General features: G+C 38.5%; 1 protein-coding gene and 1 long non-coding RNA gene across 2 annotated transcripts; one reads left to right on the top strand and one right to left on the bottom strand.

Moving 5' to 3' along the window:
- Positions 1 to 306: 306 nt before the first annotated feature.
- Positions 307 to 20,719, bottom strand: LOC124254032. Its single transcript, XR_006892368.1, has 3 exons — positions 20,617 to 20,719; positions 2,176 to 2,182; positions 307 to 319 (listed from the first exon to the last, which is right to left on the bottom strand). It is a non-coding gene; the product is annotated as an uncharacterized LOC124254032 (long non-coding RNA).
- On the top strand, positions 12,977 to 17,441 carry LOC124254024. Its single transcript, XM_046687890.1, has 4 exons — positions 12,977 to 13,099; positions 14,443 to 15,113; positions 15,783 to 15,934; positions 16,934 to 17,441. The coding sequence occupies exons 1-4, from the start codon at positions 13,034 to 13,036 to the stop codon at positions 17,017 to 17,019; spliced, it is 975 nt and encodes a 324-aa protein (XP_046543846.1). The 5' UTR covers positions 12,977 to 13,033; the 3' UTR covers positions 17,020 to 17,441.
- Positions 20,720 to 25,314: the final 4,595 nt, after the last annotated feature.

Below are 25,314 nucleotides of genomic sequence, written 5' to 3'. Positions count from 1 at the left end.
TAACTATGTTTGATATGCTTCACATCGCAGTCGCTGGCTGCACAAACGCCCACAAAGGCCACTTGCATCAAAAGCCACCTGTCGTAGATTATTCAGGTGTCGTGGAAGAAAACGCTCCTGAAAACTATGGCCACATATGACGCACCTACGTTCTTTAACCCACAGCGATAACCCAGCCAGTATATAAGACGCTCGGCCGTAGAGATTCCCTACATCATCCAGAAACATGAAGTGTTTCGTTGTCCTCGCCCTGTGTGCCCTGCTGGTGGCCACCACTTGTAAGTACATGGATATTCTAATATTCATTTAAATCATCACTCTTGGAGCTATTCAGAAAATGTGTCCCTTGGAAGCTTTTCGCAATGAATAACGCAAAACGTTATATTAATTGTTCAAAGTTCAAAGTACTGATTGATCGTCAAGTATAATGTTTCTTCTATGTACGGTATCGTTGTTCAGAGTTACCTCCCTTAGAGTGAGTTTGGGTTCGAATCCCAGATCCCCCTGATTATGTTTGTAGTGAGTGCGTGAATGAGTATGGTTTTGCACCGCTTTTAGCAATATTCCAGCAATATCACGGCGGGGGACACAAGAAATGGGTTCACACATTATACCCATGTACGGAATCGACCCCAGGTCTTTGGTGTGACGAGCGAACGCATTAACCTCTAGGCTACCGCCCCGATTTTGTTTGTAGGTTTCATGGTTTCGCAAAAAGGAAAAAACAATTTGTACTATAAGACGTCCGCCAGTACGGGTATCTATTAACATGAAACTTGAACGCCGTAACAGAAATACCCTGCTGTCCAAAAAAAAACATGACTTCAAATGAAACTGAAATGTTAGATTTTGTCAAATGACGGTTTCGATTCTGATTTTAAATGTGGTTTTACATACATGGCCTTGATGACTTGGTCCCGCAATTGCATATGCGGAGTTGTGTCCCTTATACGTACAAGGAACCTATTATCGTGGGTTCGAGTCCTGGTTAAGTCTGATGCTCCCTCTACATTCCTTGTTTCAGGGAGCGGTAGGGCAGCTCCAGTGGTTAAAGCGTTCGCTCGTCACGCTGAAGACCCGGGTTCGATTCCCCACATGGGTACAATGTGTTAAGCCCATTTCTGATGTCCCCCCGCCGTGATATAGCTGGAATATTGCTAACAGTGACGTAAAAACCAAACTCACTCACTCCTTGTTTCAGATGCCCAATCCCACGAGTGCGCCAAGGGGTGTGTCGCTGAAGCAACCAATGGCGACAGCTGGTGTAATTCTGAATGCAACCACTGCAACGGACATATCTCCTGTGACACCAACCTCGACGCCTGCATTTGCAAAGAAGACATCCATCATGTACGTGCCAGCCATATTATGCATAGTAACACGATACAATATACGTTATTTCATTGTTGCTGTAGTTTTACTATATATGTTCCATAAGTCACCTGTCCTTCCTGGAAATTATTAATATCCGGCTGATGTTGAATTAGTTTGGGTTGTTTGGTGTTAATAGCAGCGCCTCTGTGTTGTGTAAAACTAGTGGTCGATATGATGACCAATTGCAACATTCCAGGCTGTCGGGTTACGATGACAGCCAAGCAACCATTTAACAATGTTTCACAACACGCATAGGAACATGGCGACCAGTTGCTCTAACTGGAATCACTCCACGACTTATCTTGACCTGAATATTGTGTTACAAATGATATTCAGACTGATGATAGAATTATGAACATTTCTCATCGAACATTTATTATTTATAAACGTCATTGAAATCTATTAAAATGTATATCGTAGATGTTTCTTTAAGCTCTTGGATGTATTGTTCAGTACATTATAGAAGATGAATTACCTTTAACACTGGAGTGGTGAGCACAGTATTATTTTAAATCAGCATGAAGGGAAGTATGCTTTACACATACAAGTTCATATACAACACTGTAAATAATCGAGTCTGGACCAGACAATCCGGTAATCAACAGCATGAGCATCCATCTAAGCCATTCTGATATGATGACATGTGTCAACCAAGTTATTGAGCCTGAACACCCACCCAATTCCCGCCTCTTATGACAAGAATGGGTTACAGAAGATCAATTCTAACCCGGATCTTCATCACTTAAACAACCCTTCCTTAATTTATAAGGTGAGGTGAGGTGAGGTGAAATTGAGTGTAACGTCGTGCCTGAGAATATTTCGCTCATATGACGACTGCATGCGTGTGTGTGTGTATGTGCGGCTGCTTGTACTAGCCCAGACTTAAGCTGGTTTTATAGTGCTAGCCCACTGAGATACCACGCCGCAGTGAAGCATGAATACCCCACTCAGACACATTATACTGACTCCGAGCCGACCAGTCCTTGTTGTACCCATTAATGCCGAGCGCCAGGCAGGGACATTTATAAGGCTTACTGCAACGGCCTGACACAAAAACAAATAACCCGGATGTTCATAAGTGTTCCGGTGTTTATTTCCATGGCATCGCTATAGCCTTTCAAGTAGTTGGGTGAGTGAGTGAGTTTACTTTTACGCCGCTTTTAGCAATATTCCAGCAATATCACGGCGGGGGACACCAGAAAGGGGCTTCCCACATTGTACCCATGTGGGGAATCGAACACGGGTCTTCGGCCTGACGCTTTAACCACTAGGCTACCTCACCGCCCCTTTCAAAGTAGATGAAATGCATATTACATACATTCAACAAAAATGGTGGGATGTTTGCAAACATCTGCTGTCTACATTGATTTACAGTTATCCATCCATCATTTTCTTCACAATGCACACCTAGTGAAATCGTGTTTCGTCAGATAACAGACACTCTTCATTCTCTGTCGTTGACGCTATGTATCTGTACATATGTTATATATCTATATATATGCTATATATCTGTATATATGTTATATATCTGTATATATGTTATATATCTCTATATATACTATATATCTCTATATATGCTATATATCTGTATATATGTTATATATCTCTATATATGCTATATATCTGTATATATATATATATCTATATATATGCTATATATCTGCATATATATATATATATATCTGTATATATGCTATATATCTGTATATATGCTATATATCTCTATATATGTTATATATCTCTATATATGCTATATATCTGTATATATGCTATATATCTGTATATATGCTATATATCTGTATATATGCTATATATCTGTATATATGCTATATATCTGTATATATGCTATATATCTGTATATATGCTATATATCTGTATATCTGCTATATATATGTATATATGTTATATATCTGTATATATGCTATATATCTGTATATATGCTATATATCTGTATATATGTTATATATCTCTATATATGCTATATATCTCTATATATGCTATATATCTGTATATATGTTATATATCTCTATATATGCTATATATCTGTATATATGTTATATATCTGTATATATGCTATATATCTGTACATATGCTATATATCTGTATATATGTTATATATCTGTATATCTGCTATATATCTGTATATATGCTATATATCTGTATATCTGCTATATATCTGTATATATGCTATATGTCTGTATATCTGCTATATATATGTATATATGTTATATATCTGTATATATGCTATATATCTGTATATATGCTATATATCTCTATATATGCTATATATCTGTATATATGTTATATATCTGTATATATGCTATATATCTATATATATGTTATATATCTCTATATATGCTAAATATATGTATATATGTTATATATCTCTATATATGCTATATATATGAATGTATATTTCAGCCTCCACATAATCCCGACAACAACCATCCCGACAACCACCATCCTGTGGGTTGAATAGTTGACATGGATACGGCAACTCTATGTTAAACTCATAATAAAAGCATCTGTAACTATGTTGGTGGTTCTGCGTGTTATTGTTAAATTCTTCATGAAGCCAGAGTTAAGCAGTGCAGCGTGAGCATATCCCTACATGTTTGACAATATCGACAACCCTATATCAACGTTAATCCTTCACGATCTTGTATACACAGCTACGTTCCTACATCATCTGTGAAAACATACTATTAGTTACAGGGTATAGTATTTTGAAAGGGTGTACGGAACTTTACGACCATTGTAAATTCCGTATTTCCTGAGGGAGGGCTTAGTTATATGATAAGAATGATCGAATTTGAGGTTTTGTTAAACGACAAGTGAAATACAGAAACATTTAATTGTGGGGATATATTAATTGACGCAAACAAACACAGGACCAAAAGCCGGATAGTAAACCATTGAAATAAATGTAAATACAGTAGGAAATACATGCCATGACCGGATTTACGTATGTTTTCAGATATTTCCTAACTTCGGGCATATATTTCATATGAATCTATACCTTTGAAACATATGCTCACCGTACATTTTCGTATGCACATGTACCTCGTTTATGTATGCCATGACCGGATTGTCAGGTATTTCCAAACATGAATTGCAAAACAGATACCCCAGTAAATACATGATCATACAGTATTTCCGATGCATTCCTTTGAATTTCAATGGGTGCTGAAATTTACGATTTTGTTCCAAGTTTACCCAGGTTGGAAAATGTAAATTTACTTAGGTGGGGAAACACTTGTAAATTTACTTAGGTGGGGAAACACATGTAAATTTACTTAGGTGGGGAAACACATGTAAATTTACTTAGGTGGGGAAACACATGTAAATTTACTTAGGTGGGGAAACACATGTAAATTTACTTAGGTGGGGAAACACATGTAAATTTACTTAGGTGGGGAAACACATGTAAATTTACTTAGGTGGGGAAACACATGTAAATTTACTTAGGTGGGGAAACACTTGTAAATTTACTTAGGTGGGGAAACACATGTAAATTTACTTAGGTGAGGAAACACATGTAAATTTACTTAGGTGGGGAAACACATGTAAATTTTCTAATTTGCAAATGTTTCCACACCTTAGATATTTATGTATCATACCGGATTTCAGGGTTATGTATATGAACGGTTCTTCACCTTCATGTTACCTGTGCTCAAGCAAGATGATCATTTGTTTCCATCATGTGAATTACTTTGATGATGTAATTTCATTTTCACACATTTTAGTACGTTTGAAATCAACGTTCACGTGACCTCATTATTCTTATCATCAAAAGAGCCTGACTAAGAAACCGGTATTACGCAATCTAACATGGCTTATTAAGCTGCACTCGCTCTTGCTACCAGTATCAGTTACGCTTTGTCTGCGGTGTTGGCAAATCTTGTGATTAGTGAACAAAAGGGCGATGAGCTGCCCCTTTGTCCTTGCAAGTGTCCCTACATTCTCTTCCCACAGAGGTTACTCCTGTCATATCTTCCTACGTAACCTCTGTTCTAATACGGCCATATTTCCCGGTTCTCGTAAAATCCCCTAGCGGCAAAAGATCGCAACACGAATTATCTCCCTTCTTTCTATCCAATCAGAACACGTGTTACATCGACTTAGATTCAACTTGACTAACACAAGCAAATGTGAGGCCACAAATATCCCCCATCTGCCGGGGACTTGTGTTGATGTTACACACAAGACGTTTAATGGCTAGCTTGTCCGCTGTCAACGAGGGCGATGGCGACGCCACTGATCCGCCATAACATGACTGAGTTCTGTCTAGAAGAAACGTTTGCGCATCGCGCAGGGGAAGAGGTTTAGTTTTCTCGAAGTATATGGAAATTACCGAGGCCTTGCGAATGATCACTTTTGAAACAACGTCGCTGATTGCACAACTCAATCTGATTGCCTCCAATCACGAGTCTTGAACGCTCACACCATGAAAGGGCCGTATTAGAACAGAGGTTACGTAGGAAGATATGACAGGAGTAACCTCTGTGGGAAGAGAATGGTGTCCCTACAGCTGTCCCAACAGAATAGCACTTTATCTCTCTTGGAGCACGGCCGAATACGCTACACGAACCAACTCGTAATTTCTCTTCAGCTCGCGCATCAGTACTGTAAAATAGTTTTGGCAGTACAATTTAGAATATTATCGCACTGCATGTGACCTTTCTTAATAGTCTCACAGTGCCTGAACCATGTTATTTCTCCTTCCGCACAGCCTTTGCTGTAATAACGCCATACATGAACTTAAAGTTGTCCACATTTGTTTCATTAACACAAACGTATACGATAACAAACAACGCCATATACAATTAAATATTCTGTGAGTTTTATCGTGTAGCGATTATGACCGGTTAGCACAGCTGAAAAGGTCGTTGTCGGCACGGGTGCTACAGATGTGTACCCCAGGTACGTTTCTGTATACAGAAATGTACCCTGGCCATAATCAGAATACAGAAATCGGAACTGTCATACTGTTGTATTAGATGCATTTGGTTGCGTTATATAAGAGCATACACAGTATAAAGAATATTTCACGGTGCTCAACGTACACCACTCGCAATCAGCTGAACGGGAATAACTACATACGGTTTCGGTATTGGGTCGCGGAATATGGACTCGTCCGTCGTTTAGGGTACCAGGTACGTTTCTGTAGTTTGACTTTGTTTAGGGTACATGTCTGTATACAGAAACGTACCTGGGGTGCATATCTGTAGTACCTGTGCCGACAACTACCCCTTCAGCGATAGCACAGGCGTGCGCGTTCTCTGAGTATACCATAGGCATGTTGGGCCTCCGTGCCTTTTGTGAAATTCGTCTCGATTGTCCTGTTTAAATTGACGATCCATAAACCCAGATTCCGAAAGCAAATGTCACACAAATAAATGTGATGATGCATTGCTGTAATTTTCCCTGTCGGAGAAGTCCTTCTCACAAGATATATATTCCGTTGTTTGGAGCAGGCCTATGACTATTACGTCCCAGTGTTGCTAAACATCTTGCAGACCTTTAGCCTGACATAGAAGCAGACCTCGCGTGTTCAAGTTCAGATCTGAGAGGTACGAAAATATTATTTCCGATAAGAATGCAATATCTCAGTGGGTTATTGTTTTCCTTAGTAAGTGGAGTGCTTTCTACAACATTGGAGATAATTGCATCGTTGTCTTTCTGATATTTCTCCGAACTGAAGCTCTACCCAGTTAGGGTACAATGTGTAAGTTACAGATTTGTAGGGAATAGTCTTCAGACCTTTCTACTTTGACCAGGATTCTTCGAACTTGCAACAGTCGTTTGAGAAGATCAAGAGTTAAAGGGGTAGTGTGCGATGTATCTGGCGGACGTATATGGAGAAAGTTCGATGAATGTTACTGTATAAATACAATAATAGAAATACCTGTTATGTTTAAATAGTACCCTCAGTCTGATAGCCAGAGAGATTATTGTGAAAGATCGCAATATTGTATCATCATAAACGGGCCCAGATAAAAGTACATGTCATTCATTCCCACATTATATCCCCTTTATAGACACAGGACATGGTTGTTACAGGTAGGGCAAACACTTTCTTCTATAGGTATCTGCTGGTTTCACGCTACATACATGTATTCAGATTATTGAGAAAAGTAGCGACGCATGTTCTCCTCCATCACACATATAATTGTATAGATACCCAGTGATAAGGGATAGCACTGCAGCAACTTATTGAAATTTACCACATACACTATCATCTGCATTAGTACCGCCATACCTTGCATCGTATTTATTCCTCTCCTACATAAGGTGAAATATCACAGGGTTGTCATGGTAACGATAATTTGGCATACTTTTTATTGTCTTATTCTTTTATCTTCGATTAGAATTTAAATCAGTTTTGACGTGAGCATGTTAAGAGAAAAGAAGCTGTAACACGAATATTAATTTGATCGAACCTATAGGACTTTGTATAAGCGAGTTCCAAGCCACCTACCTAAAAATCCTTCATGATAAATATCTGCTAATTCCGTGGCACGACTCCAACCATATCATGAGCGTGTGTCTGTGAATCATAATCAAATAGTGATGTTACAAGGCGTCCCTGCCACGTCAACAACACATAGAAACGCACGAGAATTGCAATACGGGCCCCTAAACGACTGATGCTCCGTGACCTGGGAAACACGTGATTGAGCGTATGTAGGGACGGGTAGAAGACAAAAGACTAAACGGATACTCGTGCTGGTATACTTTTGAATTATAAGTAAACATTCGTTCTTGTCACGGGATAAATGTATACTTTCCAGTTTCAACCAAATGTACATTCGAAGGATATCGAAATCTATGTTAAGCTATATGAATCATATTTACAATTAAAAGACCCAAACAATGGTCTGTTGTCCAAATATTTTGTTTTCCATATCTTGTCCCAATCTGTATCCAGAGACCATATGATAGTCTATTGTATGGTCTCTGCTGTATCATAGTCACAGAACGATATTATTCCCCCCTTCCGCACAGCCCTTACTGTAATGTTTACGCCCTATGGTTCAGCGTCCGTTATATAAATCTGCAGGAAAATTCACTGCAGGGTTCGGGCTACAGACTAAACATACCAAACACCCATATCTGGCGGGGACCAACATCTCCAGTAACATTTACATCTGCCAACGCCTAAGTCGCAAGTGGTGAGGCAATACGCTAATGAGGCTAAGGGTCGTGTACCATGTTTGTGAAATATCTATGATGCCTTATATGAAGTCTATTATCTAAGCAAATCTAGCTATGTATGGCTTTAAATCACTGCTTGAAGAAAGGCTCCTTTAGAATTATATTTGGTAAATATTAGTATTTCAATTACTCAATCACAGTTGAAAACACATAGCAGCCTATAATTCATTGTGACTATGATTAAGCCATCACTGTAAAACACAAGGGTTATTTCCTTTGAGTTAACTGACAGGCTTTCGGTATCTAATATTTGGAAATCCGGCCAAAGGTGATGTTATGCTGTCTGGAAATATGGCGTTTTTGTAATGCTTTGGTTGCACTTAATGATAAGTGATTGTTACATGTACATATGATGTTTTTGAAGGATATTTTTAGTTGACTCAGAGACTTTGCACGTGTTTTCCCCTACTCTTTCCACACCCATCCTTCAGTTTTTATGTTTGTGACATGATCTGCACACTGATAATCTAAAACGGGTATATAAATAATAACTGTTTGCGTTCTTTAACCAATTTAGTTTTCCACATTACATGTTTGTTATTTGTTTAACGCCGCACTAGATATGACAGCGGCCTGTACGTCATCTAGTTTACGAACCTGACCAGACGATCAATCCCGTTAGTCTATCTTACGACAAGCATGGGTTGTTGAAGATCAATTTTAACCAGGATCTTCACGGGTACCAACCATTAAGACACGCACATATAGCAGGTGACTAATTCAAAATGGAATCCATCCAGGCTGAATGTGCACATAAAGAACGTGTTTCATCAATATTTGGACATGTATACACCAGTATCTGTCAAAGAAATCAAGTTCAAATTAAGTATATATATGAAAGATTTGAAAATCTTCCTTCATGTGCGACCCGTGAAGATCCGGGTTAGAATATTGATCTTCAGTTACCCATGCTTGACGTAAGAAGCGACGAACGGATTCTACTTTGAGTGAGTTTATTTGTACGCCGTTTTTAGTAACACGACTAACGGGATCGGATGGTCAGGCTCGCTGACTTGGTTGACACATGCCATCGGTTCCCAATTGCGCAGATCAATGTTCATGTTGCTGATCACTGGATTGTCTTTTCCAGGCTCGGTTATTTACAGACAGCCGCCATATGGCTAGAATATTGCTGAGTGCGGCGTAAAACTAAACTCACTCTCACATGTGCGGTTTTTTATGTATCATGGTGTGATGTATGTTTCAGCGTGAACACCACTTCTACAACCACCATTTCTGAGAGGTCAAATGTAGTTGTCATGGATACGGTGGTTCCATGTAAAACTCACTAAAAACTTATACAAAAAATCTAAGTTGTTATGCATGTTATTGGTCAACCAACCTCTTCATAAAAAACACTGGAGGGTCACAAAAAGGTTGAGATATCAACAGCCCAATACCATGGCCAATCCTTTACGGGTTGGAATATTTCCGCTTCGATTCTCTGGTGGATAGAAACCCGTAAAGATTCGGGTTAGAATTGGTCAAACAGTGCTTGTCGTAGAGTCGACGAACGGGATTGTGTGGTCAGGCTCGCTTACTTGGTTGACACATGTCATCGTATCCTAGCGTTTATCGATGCTCATGATGCTGATCACTGGATTGTCTGGATTTGAAGAAAACTTCGTTGTGGAAATAATTAAAACATTTGACACTATGTAAATTGTTTCTTTTTCCTGTTTCACCCCCAGTATGGGCGAAACCATTTAAAAGGCTCTGTCCCAGTAGTGTCAAAACACTACACACGGGTAATGAGTGCATATTTAAAACGCGTTTTATTCATGGTGCATATGTCATGGTAGAATGGAGATAATCCTGTTGTGTTTACATTGTGGAAGCGATTATAGTTTCATTTAGCAGCGTTCAACCAACTATAATCACTTCCAAAATATAAACACAATAGGATAATCTCCTAAGTCAACACAGTGGATACATCTGTTGTCTCACCTGAAGAGTGATTAAGTTAAAATTGAAATCAGCCACATCGCAACTCAAACGAGGTACGCAACGCCCCTTGAGCTGAAAATAGATTGCTGTGGATTGCACTGGATTCAAATGAATCCCACTGTGGACACCTCCAAATGGTAACAGCCTGTACGCCGCTAATGTAGGCAACTGCTTCAGAATGTAAAGGCTAGAGTTGAGTGAGTGAGTGAGTGGGTGAGTGAGTGAGTGAGTGAGTGAGTTCAGTTTGACGCTGCTCTTATCGATATGCCATCAATATCACAGAAGGGGACACCAGAGCATTACACATTGGGAATCGAACCCGGGTCTTCGACGAGACGAGCGAACGTTTAGACCACTAGGCTAAAGTGTCTGGATCTTGGAGGGCCCTGACTATTCTTGACCTTCATCAGAGGAGTGAGGCTCAGGCTTTGTCAGCCATTCGTCGTGTAGATTTACTTAAATATGATTGCAACGGTTAATGTACTGTTATGTTACCTGTTGTTGCCGAGTAATCCTGAAATAGTTCCGTATGTTCAGTTTGAACTGTATATCTACATACATACATACATACACACACACACACACACACACACACACACACACACACATACATACATACACACACACACACATACATACATACATACATACATACATACATACATACATACATACATACATACATACATACATACATACATACACATACACACATACACACACACATACATACATACATAGTACAGACGTAACGATTGCTATTTTAATGGTTTGAAATAAGATCCGATACATTTAATTTTATACCCAGCTGCTTTGTCGCATTTCATTTACACACACGGACGGACGCGCGCACGCACGCACGCACACATATATTTATACTGATATAATCTCACGCACTTTGTTTCCGAGAATATATTGACAATCCAGGTAGCAATGATGTGAGTCACTGACCAGGTGGTACAATTCCTGGCCTGATAAGGTATAATGTAAGACGCCATATGAAATAGGGCATGCAAACGAAAGTCTGGACTGAAATGTTCAAACAGGCTCTCATAATCATTTTCCCTCGGCAAAATTGTCCAGGGACGCTATAGCTAAGATACATAGCTATTGTACGAAGTCTGGTGTTTAAGTGCAACTGTTCTTCAGATTAATGGCGACGTGCATGTATAGCGGTGGGTGTTTATTAGTCCGGACTAATGCCGGGTTTATAGTGATAGCTGGGACTGCACTGTATTTCCCTATACCGACATAAAGGCATTACACATTTTAAATTTAGTCATCTTGTGGTCAATCGAACCTGGGTCTTCAGTGTGGCGAGCGGGCGCTCTAGCTATTAAGTTAACCCGTCGCCCCTGAATGCCCATTTTAGTCATCTTTCGTATCTATGCCAACATAAATTTTAGCAAAATTGTTATATCTTTCGTGCGGGGTGTATGGTGAACATTATATTGGAGAAACTGGAATCTATGCCCATTTTAGTCATCTTTCGTGATCTATGCCCATTTTAGTCATCTTTCGTGATCTATGCCCATTTTAGTCATCTTTCGTGATCTATGCCCATTTTAGTCATCTTTTGTGATCTATGCCCATTTTAGTCATCTTTCGTGATCTATGCCCATTTTAGTCATCTTTCGTGATCTATGCCCATTTTAGTCATCTTTCGTGATCTATGCCCATTTTAGTCATCTTTCGTGATCTATGCCCATTTTAGTCATCTTTTGTGATATGCCAATCTTATATCTTTCGTGATCTATGCCCATTTTTGTGATATGCACGAAGTACTGGGAAGTCAGTGTGTCCTGAACGGTTAACTCAAACGGTTAATATATAATGAATTGTCATACATATTTTAATTCTTGCAAGACTTCACGTAGGCTATTTTCCAACTGAACGCAGCAACGATAATATGTTTCGTCAGAGATATGTGGTTTGGTGTTCTATGTAAACATATTAATCAACCGGAGCGGTGGGGTAGTCTAGTGGTTAAAGCGTTCGCTCGTCACGCTGTGAAGCCCTGAGTTCGATTCCCCGCATGTTTGAAGCCCATTTCTGGTCTCCCCCGTCGTGATGTAGCTGGAATATTGCTACAAGCGGCGTAAAACCATACTCGCTCACTGAATCACTATTACTTACCGTTTTCTTTTATGAGAATATACAGTACATTTCGGTATGAGTATTTTATATGTGCTTCTGGCAATATTAACGCCATAACGTTTTTGTGTGGCATTTAAGAAGTTGAGGTAAGGATAGAATATACGCTTCTCATTAATATTCTGTTCTTCGTTTGTACAATTATTGTAATAAAGTAATCGTTCATTCGCAGATCTTATCCTTACTTCATATATCATAATATTTTATGTTGGCTTCAAAATAACAACGGGCACCTGCTGAAAATTAGAGTGGCCTCCCCTGGATTATTGATCCGTGACGAGGCAAAAGCTCCAGCATGTCAATTTTAAGAAACAGTTAATGTTAGCGTCCATCAACTAATATGTTTTGTGAGATATGGCCTCTGAAGTACATAACATATGTCGTATGTATAGTGCTTGCGTCAAAGGTAAGATGGTTTATGCTTGACAAGCACGTAGGTAAATTAGTTCGGACAGAAACCAAGATAAAGTTTTAGGTCCAGTAGAGACGTCAGCTGACCATATGATATATCGTATATGAAATCACGATTGTCTCTGCTTGTAGTCACAATATCAGCAGTGGTATTATGTTGATTGTCACAATCAAAATTTAATCTCGTAATGTTGTCATTCATTTTCGTCACAATGAGGTTTGGCAATAAGTTATAAGGGATCGTGGGGATGTAGGGGGGACATCAGTTGTGTACACATGCACTGGGGGGTGTTCAGCAATTTTGTACATAAAAATATTTTAAAATTATGCTTAAAACCTATGGGAGAGGGAGGGGGGGTCATTCATTTTGTACAAGACATGCAGGGGGGTCACTTACTTTGTACATAAATTTTAGGGGGGGGTATTCACATTGTACATGCTTCTCCATAAAAATCATCATCACCCCCCCAGCCATAAATTATGAACGGTCCCTAAGAGTCCAGCCAACTCACAACTGTCTCCACACACTGTACCCAACATGGGAATCAAACCCAGGTCTTTGCTCTGACGAGCAAACAGTCTTCCTACTAGACTATGCCAGTGTAAACAATGACTCATTAAACTGAGTATTCTACTCGAATAATCCACGATGGCAAATATCTGATTAATTATTTAAAAATAACTCTTGCACAATAATTTCTATATAACACAAAGCTGTTCTCAACATTCTCGACTGCTGCATTAGATGTATTTTAAATGATTGTTAATGGTGATGTTATCATGATGATGATGATGTATACATATTATTTATGTTCTACTTACTGTACTGTGTATGGGAGTGTAAATAATCAAATTAACTTTATATTGTTTAAATTCAGTCTATTGTATTCACGAATAATGTTTCATAGATGCAATCATTAATATAAGTTAAATTTTTCAGTCCAACTTGAATGTTTCATGAACTTTTTCAAATGATTGTGGAAAAGTCCTTTTGATATAAAGTTGCTTTAGTTGTGGCAAATATAAGTGTCAACACAATAGAAGACATAGTCTCAGTTATCTGCCAAAACAGTCACTATTAGGTATGAAGGATAAAATAGCAGTGAAATTTACAGGCGTATTGCTGAAAATCAGTTGTGGAACATTGTTGTGTTCACAAATGCAAACTACTCCTCACATCTGTTTGATTGACAACGGTATAAGAAGCTATACCAAACGTCGCATCATAATAAAATAAAAAAGTTGTTATCCTTAAAGTATTATACTTTTCTTATTACTCCCTCTACAACCTGTTATGTAAATAATAATCATATTTGTTTTGGGGGGTTTTCTTTTCAGATGGTCAGTAGTAAAGTGCAGTTGGGAAGGGATGTCACTCAGGAGAAACGTTTAGAATTGATATACAAAAACATTCCATCAAGTCGGAATCCAGTTGTTGAATCTGACATTCAGCAGACAAATATGCTGAAATGGCAGCATTTTCATGACAATAGAAAACCCTTGGTACCTTCTGAAAAGACTGCAACAGAGCCTCGCTGGTTTAAGAAAAGATGGCACATGCTTCGAACTTCAAAGTTTCGAAACCAACGCAAGAGTCTTCCATTAATAAAAGATGGAACACTTGACAATGCTTCCGCTGTACAATCAAAGTCTTCCAAGACAAACTATACCAAAGATAAGATATATTCCACCATGCATACAAAGAACAAGATATCCAAAGGAACTGACATTTTATATCACAAAATACATAGAAGAAAAAGGGATGTTTCTGTCCAAGAGAAGAAGGACGAGGCTGACACAGCATCCAGTATAACAGTATTAGGAGTCTCTGACTCAACGCCAAGACCGAAACGGTCAGTGTCTGGAAGTGAAAGGACCAATAACACAAGTGTGTCACGCCATGAGGATGCATTTGTAACATTTTATCCCGTGCCAGATGAATGGACAGCGAAGGGGAACTACTCTGCAGTGCGGAAGTTAATTACCAAATTCCATAGGGAACAAATGATGTAAGTAAGGGTTTAATATAGAGTATGTGCTACAGAGGATGTAAGTAAGGGTTTAATATAGAGTATGTGCTACAGAGGATGTAAGGATGTAAGTAAGGGTTTAATATAGAGTATGTGCTAGGATGTAAGTAAGGGTTTAATATAGAGTATGTGCTACAGAGGATGTAAGTAAGGGTTTAATATAGAGTATGTGCTACAGAGGATGTAAGTAAGGGTTTAATATAGAGTATGTGCTACAGAGGATGAAAGAAAATGTGTACTGTACCACACAGCATATGGAACATATGATGTAATAGTTTTCTGAGTGAGTGAGTGTAGTTTTACGCCACATTCAGCAATATTCCAGCTATATGGCAGCGGTCTGTAAATAATCGAGTCTGGACCAGCAATCCAGTGATCAACAGCATGAGCATCGATCTACACAATTGGGAACCAATTGTAATAGTTTTCTATGAACAGAAGTATAAGTTACTAAAACAAAGGATTGGATGGTTTACAGTTAATGGATACACACAACAAAGGAATTAAAGGTTAACTGCTAACTAATGATTAACTGATATAATCAGATATGTGAGACAGAGGTTCTGGTTTTCACATGCATGAGACAGAGGTGGACCTGCTGTGTCGTTTCAGTGTGGTGGTAAACTGTGAGTCATCCTTCTGTTACAGAGCTCGTGATGCACAGATAGCGTTCATGTGCATGGTGTTCCTGTTGTGTTTACTCAGCCTGTGTGTATGGTGCACAGGCATGTGCTACAGGAAGAAAATTCATTACATGAAGTGGAGTTTTCAAGATAGTCATGCACTCACAAGTGTTGGAGGTATGTTGGTTGGTTGGTTTCGTGTTTAACGCTGCACTCAACAATACTCCAGCTATATGGCGTCAGTCTGTAAATAATCGAGTCTGAACCAGACAACCCAGTGATCAACATCATGAGCATCGTGCTATGCAATTGGGATCCGATGGCGTTAGTCCTGTTAGTCAGCTCTTACAACAAGCATGGGTTAATGAAGACAAATTCTAACCTGGATCTTCACGGGTAGTCAGAAGTTGGGGTCTGTCTATTCTTAATGGGCTAGTTGTCCCCTGCCGCAACGCGAAACTGTGGACTATGTATTCAGCAGCATACCTACGTACGTCCCGATTCTTGTTAAAGCAATATCTCATGAACTGTTGTACCCAATGTCTTCAAATTCGGTGACAGCCTACATTGGGGATTACGCAGACACCAGTCAATTTGGGTGACCTTGACCTTATCTTCAAGGTCACCATGACACTTTGACCACTTTTCAAACTTATGTAAAAGTGATATTTCATAAAACATTGTAACCGATTTTAGCCTCCCGAGCTGAAGAATATATTGCCATTTCTTAGAAATTTGATGTCAAGAATTGCCATGACTGGTATCAGGGTAGGGTAGGGTAATAGGGGGTAGGGTACCCGGGTAGAAAATTTGGACCCGTCCCAGTCCTAATACACAGTGATACTGACAGTTGATATGTGCATCAGCATCTGTACATTCAAATCTACTATATTCCTGAATCTCTTCAGAGATAGGAGAAGATTCTGATAAATGACCATGACTAAAAACTACATCACACAAAAGGTAATCTTCTAGGTGACCAAAAGGTGAAAACTAGTAATTATGTTATATTTCATTCTTCTATAGTGGTGAGGGATATTGCCTTACAAGTGGCAAACACTTGTTGTTACATAGATCTGATTCCCAGAATGAACATCTCTCTCTGTTGTGGAATACTTTCCTCAAATATTAACAATTTGTTTACACTGAACATAATGAGGGTTCATTATATTTCAGATATGTTACGAAGACGGTGGAAACATTTACCGGAACAAAGTTTTTATGAAGAAGTCGTTGTTCATGACAGAGGGACGGACCCATGACCTTCACCTTCTCTCTATCTGTACAAACTGCAAATTTATTATTATAATTATCATTAAGATGTACTTACAATGTTTACGGTGATATCATGTGATATTTTATTAGTCTAACAACGATTTATTCCTCAGTGTGAATTTATAAATATACATGTGTATCTGGGTCATTTTTGAAGAGACAGTGTTCTTTTTTACGGGGATATACTTGGGATATATGTAAATAGTCTTAGGAATATAGGATTGATGGCATCTCTTGTGTGAATGATGCTGGTTTGGGGCGTTGCCCTGAGTTAATGTTAATGTTATACCAGGAGTTGGAACTCTGTACGTTGTCAAATATTGCATATACCGGTAGTCCGTTTGACTTCACTTACCGATATTTCTTACGAGGGGGGACCACTTGCTGGTAGAACAGCCAGGTAATCAACAAGCACGTGCAGTGATGTTTGAATTTCACACGTACAACTCGCACATCTGGCTGTTCTACAAGCAAGTGGTCCTCCCTTGTAAGAAATAGCGGTAAGTGACAACAAAATAATGATCGTTTGTTAAACAATTTTTTTTATTCAGGTGTCCAAATTTATGAGACAAATCATCAGAGTTGGTCTGTCTATTTCATGTGACTGTGCAAAATTTGGTTTTGTTGCAATTATTAGATTTTGTGTTAGTGAGCAATTCATCTGTCTCAAATGAAGTCAAACACAAAATAGGTTTGACTCTGTGAGTTGGATCAATTTTTGAAGCTGTTTTAGGTAGGAAGATCATATTTAAACATTTATACATTTAGAACTTGGATTGATCAACCTGAAGCAGCAAAAGGCACCTTCATATTTATATGAACTTGCACTTCAGAGTTGACTGTTCAATATTCTGTAGGGTAGATTTTATAATCAATTTCCCAGAAAATACTTAAAAATACCCTAGCTCGTTTGTTTATAAATTCAGACAGCAAAGATTTTGTAAGGGAGAAACATGTAGGCTGGGGGCACTGTACAGATTCTGCTATTTCTCGTCAATCAGAAAATACAAGAATATCAGCACAACTGGTTATTTTGTTTGTGATAATTTTCCCATAGTTTTAGATCAATACAACTTATGAATACACAATGCCATTTAGAAAGTGGTCAAATGTAACACATGTTTTATTTGGGATTAAATTTTCTCAGTAAAGTACAGATTCTCGTGGTGGACTCTGTATTGGAGGTTGCGGTGGCTGAGTGGGTTTGATGGTTGATTTTGTGTGCTGGCAGTTAGATGCCTGACTGAGGGTGTGGGTTCGAATCCCGGATGAGACTCAACCAACAAAAGTACTAGAATCTGTACTTTACTGAGAAAGTGTAATCCCAAAACATGTGTTACATCAATATAACTTGTATATTGCAGTAATATATAATAGAGTTGCAAATCCATGAAGTACTTATGACAGTCTTCCAGCTATGAGTGTTCTATTCTTGAAGTTGGCAAGTAGAACATTTCCCCCGACTTTGTCTTCAATGACAACTATGTCAGTTGTCGACAATGTTTAGACACTCAAGTGAAATTCTATTGCTGATCCTAAATCATTTGTCCAAGGACAGTAAATTATGTTATCACCTGTTCGAGTGGCATTTTAGAAGTTGGGACGTACAATATTGACCAAACATTATGGATAACAAATAAAGAATATATGTTATAATGTTATAACAAACTTGAAGGGATCTAATGTTAGTTTGTTATAACCGTAATTTGTTGTACATTTTTTAACTCAAATGTGCATGAACTGGAAGGGAAAAACACATTTGTTATATCAATCAGATTGTTATAACCATTTCGTTATAAACAGTTTACTGAATATCAGTTTATGACCAGTAATATCGTTTCAATACAAAATTACAGGTAACTGCTTCAGAAGGAGAGATAGTGATATCATCTCATTGTGATGTCATGGTAACCGATGATGTCACAATGGTCTGAAAAGCTTTGTGATGCAATTTCACTGATCTCACCCAAGTGATAGCTTCTGAGGAAGACAATTTTGGGTGATATAGTATATTTTTATTTGTTGATTTTCAAGTGGAGGGGAATTGTGTTTTTTCACTCAAAGCCTGAACAGATGGATGTTGGATGTTTGTTTGAAGATGTTGAAAAATTGCCTATTGGGGACTGTATCATGTTTGCCATTGAACCCCATTAAGTACATGTAACATTTTTTTCAATGTGTATTGGGGTATATTCTTTATTTTGGTTACAATTGGGAAGTGGAGAATCAAAGTTACCAAATATTACACATACAATCTTCATGACCCACTCCCTAAAACCCCATACAGTTGGGATAAATTTAGGCACACCCCAATTTGCTGTCATGTTTTTCATGGCAGCCCTACCCATATTTTAAGTGACATGTCCCAAAAAGAACTATTATTTATTTTAAAACACTCCCACACACAATACTGTTGTAATAAATTTAAGCAACCCCCAATTTCACTTTGTGACTTTTTTGTGACCTTGCTGTAATTGAGCAACCCCCAAAATGGTTTGTTCTGCCCCTAATAGACATGTCATTGTGTCCCAGTTGTGTTGATTCATGCTCACGATGTCAGTCAATGCATAATCTGGTCCAGACGAGATTGTTTTCAGACCTCTCATCATATAGCCTAAACTTGCTGTGTGAGGAAACAAACAAACAAACAACAAACATGACTGCAAGCACCATGTTGAAGTGTTTTATGCAGTGTATGTTGATGTTTATGAAGTCAGCCCTTAGCATATTTATAAGAATAACAGACTCCTATAAATGCCGATTTTTGTAATATTCCTATTCCTTAACGACATCATTAATCCGGGTTAGAATATTGATCTCAGTGACCCATGCTTGTCGTAAGAAGCGACTAACGGGATCGGGAGGTCACTAACGGCTTCGGGAGGTCAGGCTCGCTGACTTGGTTGACACATGTCATCGGTTCCCAATTTTGCATCATGCTGTTGATCTCTGGATTGTCTGGTCCAGACTCGATTATTTACAGACTGCCGCCATATAGATGGAATATTGCTGAGTGCGGCGTAAAACTAAACTCACTCACTCACTCACTCAGTGACATCATCAATGCTTCCAAATTCTTTGAGAGGCATTTCAGAAGTTATGAAGTACAATATTGACATATTTATGAACCTGGAAGAGTTAAAGGCAAGAAACGTAATATTGTGGTTTCAAATGCTGAATATCTTCTAATTACCTGGAAGAGTTGAATGCAAGAAACCTAATATTGTGGTTTCAAATGCTGAATATCTTCTAATTACCTGGAAGAGTTAAAGGCAAGAAACCTAATATTGTGGTTTCAAATGCTGAATATCTTCTAATTACCTGGAAGAGTTGAATGCAAGAAACCTAATATTGTGGTTTCAAATGCTGAATATCTTCTAATTACCTGGAAGAGTTAAAGGCAAGAAACCTAATATTGTGGTTTCAAATGCTGAATATCTTCTAATTACCTGGAAGAGTTGAATGCAAGAAACCTAATATTGTGGTTTCGAAAGCTGAATATGTTTCTCAGCTCTATACCCATGCCAGTAGATTTCATCCAAGTGGTAAACATCTTGACCTGCTTCTCTTCAAGCATCCCTCACCTATTTTTTTATGCATTAGCTTAAAATTTGCATTGCTGAAAGTAGGTCAGTGAATTGTCTGTTAGACTGATAATTGACAAACAGTGAACAATAGCTATTATGTTGATGGAGACAAAAGAGTTGTTTTGTTTAATTATCAGAAATTATCAGTGCAACCACCAGCTGATCTTCATTCAATTACTGTATTTGTCAGAATAGAGGTAAACTGCTCAATTGTGAATGTTTTGTTGGAATATTTTATGGTACTACTTTGTGGAAAAAAAATACATTTTTCGCTAAACTTAACTTACTGATGATTACACAATGCTATAACATTAGCTTAAAATTTGCATTGCAGAAAGTAGGTGAGTGAATTGTTAGTTGGACTGATAGTTGACAAACAATAAATGCCTGCTGTATTTTGATGGGGACAAAAGAGTTGTTTTTGTTTTATTATCAGAAATTGCTAAACTAAATGACATTTCGTCAGTCTTCGGTCTGTCTGTTGTGAACTTTAACATGTCCTCCGTCTCGGTCTATGAAACTGAAAATTGGCATAGATGATCTCAGCACTGTGTCTCTAACAGATACAGCACTGGCCAGAAAATGGCCACCACAGCAGCCATATTGAAAATGTCATTTTTCACAATTACCATACTATATGTGTGTGTGCATGATTATGCAATCTGAAATGCAAGAAGTATGTGCAATAAGGTATGATGCACATTTTGGTGTATTTGGACACATGGTGGCCCTTGTCTATTACTTACTTTGATTATCACAATACAATCTTTATAATGACATATTTAGGTTTTTGTACCTGAAGTTTTATGTAACCAATCCCAGTAATGTTTTCCCCAGAAGTGCTCAGAGGTTCTTACATATCTTTTTACTATGGCAACCATGGTATCATGTTGAATGTTTCCACTTAACCCTCAAAAGAATAATTTCAGCATCTATCCTTATTAAATTACTTGTGGGGCAGTATGTGGTAAGTAAATTAACAATGACAACATGCTATGTTTAGATGGTCGACAACTAGCCATACATATTTCTTACACTTGAAAGTTTAACTTTTGACATGACCAAATATACTGAAGGAAAAAAAATAAAGGATCACATCTATCTTTGAAAATGATATCTAAATGACTTAACTTGATTGGAGTGATTGAGTATGGTTTTGCGTCGCTGTTAGCAATATTCCAGCGATATCACGGCGGGGGACACCAGAAATGAGCTTCACACATTGTGTCCATGTGGGGAATCAAACCCGGGTCTTCAGCGTGACGAGCGGACACTTTAACCATTAGGCTCCCCCACCGCCCCTAACTTGATTGGAAGTATGCCCGGACGTTACCAGACAGTTATGACAGCACGTGGGGGACATACTCGATACTGACTTTATTTGAGCTGAAAACAATGAATCAAGTCTGTTATGTTTGACGTGATTAAAATCTGAAATTTTATGCAATCCCTTATTTTTTATCCCCCGTCGCGCGTTTAGCGCGAAGCGGGGGATATAGTGTTAGGCTCCGTCCGTCCGTACGTACGTATGAATTGGAATATCTTAAGAACCGTTCACTATATTCTTTTCATATTTGGTACCTAGGTTTGGTGACCTTGACCTTCCTTTCAAGGTCACAAGGGGACTTTGGTGACCTTGACCTTCATGTTAAGGTCACAAGGGGACTTTAACGTTTTACCTGCATGTTAAGCTATCTCTAGGAACCGCGCAGGGCCCAGTCGATTTTGGTGACCTTCACATAATTTTTAAGGTCATGGCTTAATTTTTCGGATCACTTTGAACATTTCAGCATGTTAACCTGCATGTTAAGCTATCTCAAGAACCGTTTCCTGGATTTTCTTCATATTCAACCTCAAGCTTTATCTAGGGAAGGCGCAGGGCCCAGTCGATTTTGGTGACCTTCACTTAATTTTCAAGGTCACAGAGACACTTTGAAGATTTCAGCATGTTAAATTGCTTAAGATAGACAGCAAGATATCGCAAAAAATATTCAGTGGATTTTCTCCATATTTGACACCAAGCTTCATCTAGGGATGGCCCAGGGCCCAGTCAATTTTGGTGATCTTCACATAATTTTTAGGGTCGCGACGATACTATGAAGATTTCAGAATGTTAACCTGAATTGTCAGCAAGATATTTTAAGAACGGTTCACTGGATTTTCTTTATAGACTTTCAAGACCTCCCTTGAATGTTTTTCAATAAGCAATTTGTTTTGTACTAGTTTTGCATATTTCATACACTATGACATTCATGTCAAGGTCAAAGTCAGTCTTGAAAATATGTGTATGTTTGAACAACTAAAGAGCAAGATAATGTTTTTGTTGACATTTAACTTCATCTTAAACTTTCATTACTTTATAATTTTGATTTGATAATTTGCGGCGGGGGATTATGTCACCTTAGTGACAATGCTTGTTTCTCTCAGAATATGTCTGCTATAAATAAACATAAAACTTAAAGTATGAGCAAATGTCTGATCCAGATAATTTGTCCCCGAGAAAAGGAAACGTCAGATCAACAAATCGGTAATTTGTTTTGGTATCATTTAGTTGCAGTAACCCTTATAAATTATGGAAGGGTTGTTTATGTGATGAAGATCTGGGTTAAAATTGATCTTCTGTAACCCATTCTTGTCATAAGAGGCTGACTAACGGGATCGGGGGGTCAGGCTAGCTGACTTAGTTGACACGTCATCATATCTCAATGGTGTAGAACGATGCTCATGCTGTTCATCACTAGATTGTCTGGTCCAGACCCGATTATTACGGATGGCCGCCATATTGCTTTAATATTGCGGAGTGTGGCATAAAACAAGCACACAAACGTTGGTGCGATGTATCCTGAATGAATCGACAGTTAGTCTAGGTAGGTATCAATGTTGTTATGTTTATGTTTTGAAGATGATTGTAATGGCATTTACTGCTCAATGTGTACATAAATCTGCCATATTGTATGTGCTGGTATCTCCTCCATCTGTCAAGGTGACCTCTTGTTCATGTGCCTTTTCGAAAGAGTCAGTCTTCATATCTCTGTGTTGGAATTGAAGTTGAACAATTCAAAAACGATTTAAAACATTTTGTGCCCTTTTTGTTATCGAAGTGCAATTCACTTCATTATGTATATTAGTGATAATTGTATAGAATTCATGTTGAAAAATAACATCAGCTGGAATCATTAAAGCGTTCACAGATTGGTATCAATACTATACAAGCTATGTTAAGTTGTTAACAGTGCATCCAGCAATGCATGTCATTGTATGCCAAAAAGCAGGTTTTAAAGCTTGAATCGAAATTCCATATTTTCAAGAGATCACCACAATTGATCATAATCAACTTTCTTGTTGATCGGTGTATCTTTATTTTACAGCATCATGTATGAATTATTTTATGGTTTTGATATGATTCTATGAATTTTCATGATGTATATTTATTGCTGAAATCATATTTGAATTGATTTGTTGTTTTGATTGTAATAATTGAGCATTCGTCCTATGTGATGGTGCAATTGGGAATCTATGTCGCTGTTTATTTGGTGCTGGGAACCAGACATATATTTGTAATAAAACTATCAAATATATTTTCTGGATTTTCTGATTTATGCAAGGATATGAGAGATGTGAACATTGGTTAAATGGCAAGATTCAAGATTATAGGAATGTACATGCTTCATATGAGTGACGTGAGGTGAAATTGGGTTTAACGTCGTGCTTGAGAATATTTCGCTCATATGATGACGTGCATGCATGTGTATATGTATGTGCCGCTGCTTGTACTAGTCCAGACTTAAAAGTGCTAGGCCACTGAGATACCATGCCGCAGTGAAGCATGAATACCCCACTCAGACACAGTATACTGACTCCGAGCCGACCAGTCCTTGTTGTACCCATTAATGCCGAGCGCCAGGCAGGGACCAACAAGTACCATATTTTAACGTCTTTTGGTATGTAGCGGTCGGGGATCGAACCCGCAACCTTCCGCTCTCCGGGCGGATGCTCTAACCACTACACCATGGAGGCGGTTCTTCATATGAGTGAGTAAGTAAGGTTCTACGCCGCTTTTAGCAATATTCCAGCAATATCACGACAGGGGACACCACAAAAAGGCTGCACACATTGTACCCATGTGGGGAATCAAACCCAGGGCCTATATTTTCGAAAGCTCTCTTAGCACTAAGATAGTCGTAAGTGCCATACATTTACATTAACTTACGACTATCTTAGCGCTAAGAGAGCTTCGAAAATATAGGCCCAGGTCTTCTGCGTGGTAAGCCAATACGCTACCCACCACCCCTTCTTCATATATCAAACATGGGTGGCTGAAGGACGATTCTATACCTGAACTTCACTTCACTTCAAAGGAAGCGATGGTATTGAGACTGTAAACGACCTGTGAAGGTCCAGGTTACAATATTGATCTTCAGTAACCCATGCATGTCATAAGAGGAAACTAATGGGATCGTGTGTTCAGGTTCGCTGACTTGGTTGACACGTCATCGGTTCCCAATTGCGCAGATCGATGCTCATATTGTTGATCACTGGATTGTCTGGTCCAGATTCGATTATATACAGACAGCCGCCATATAGCTGGAATATTACTGAGGGCTTAAACTAAACTAACTTCACTCACTGAGACTGTTTACCTTATAGTGCCTGACAAGGCATTGGTTTGTATACTCCCCAGGAAGCTGAGCATAA

This window comes from Haliotis rubra, unplaced genomic scaffold, assembly GCF_003918875.1.
Source record: "Haliotis rubra isolate DU_JTF1 unplaced genomic scaffold, ASM391887v1 Scf1148, whole genome shotgun sequence".
Lineage (NCBI taxonomy): Eukaryota > Metazoa > Mollusca > Gastropoda > Lepetellida > Haliotidae > Haliotis > Haliotis rubra.
The sequence above is the reverse complement of the archived record's forward strand: the minus strand, read 5'-3'. Positions and strand labels throughout refer to the sequence as shown.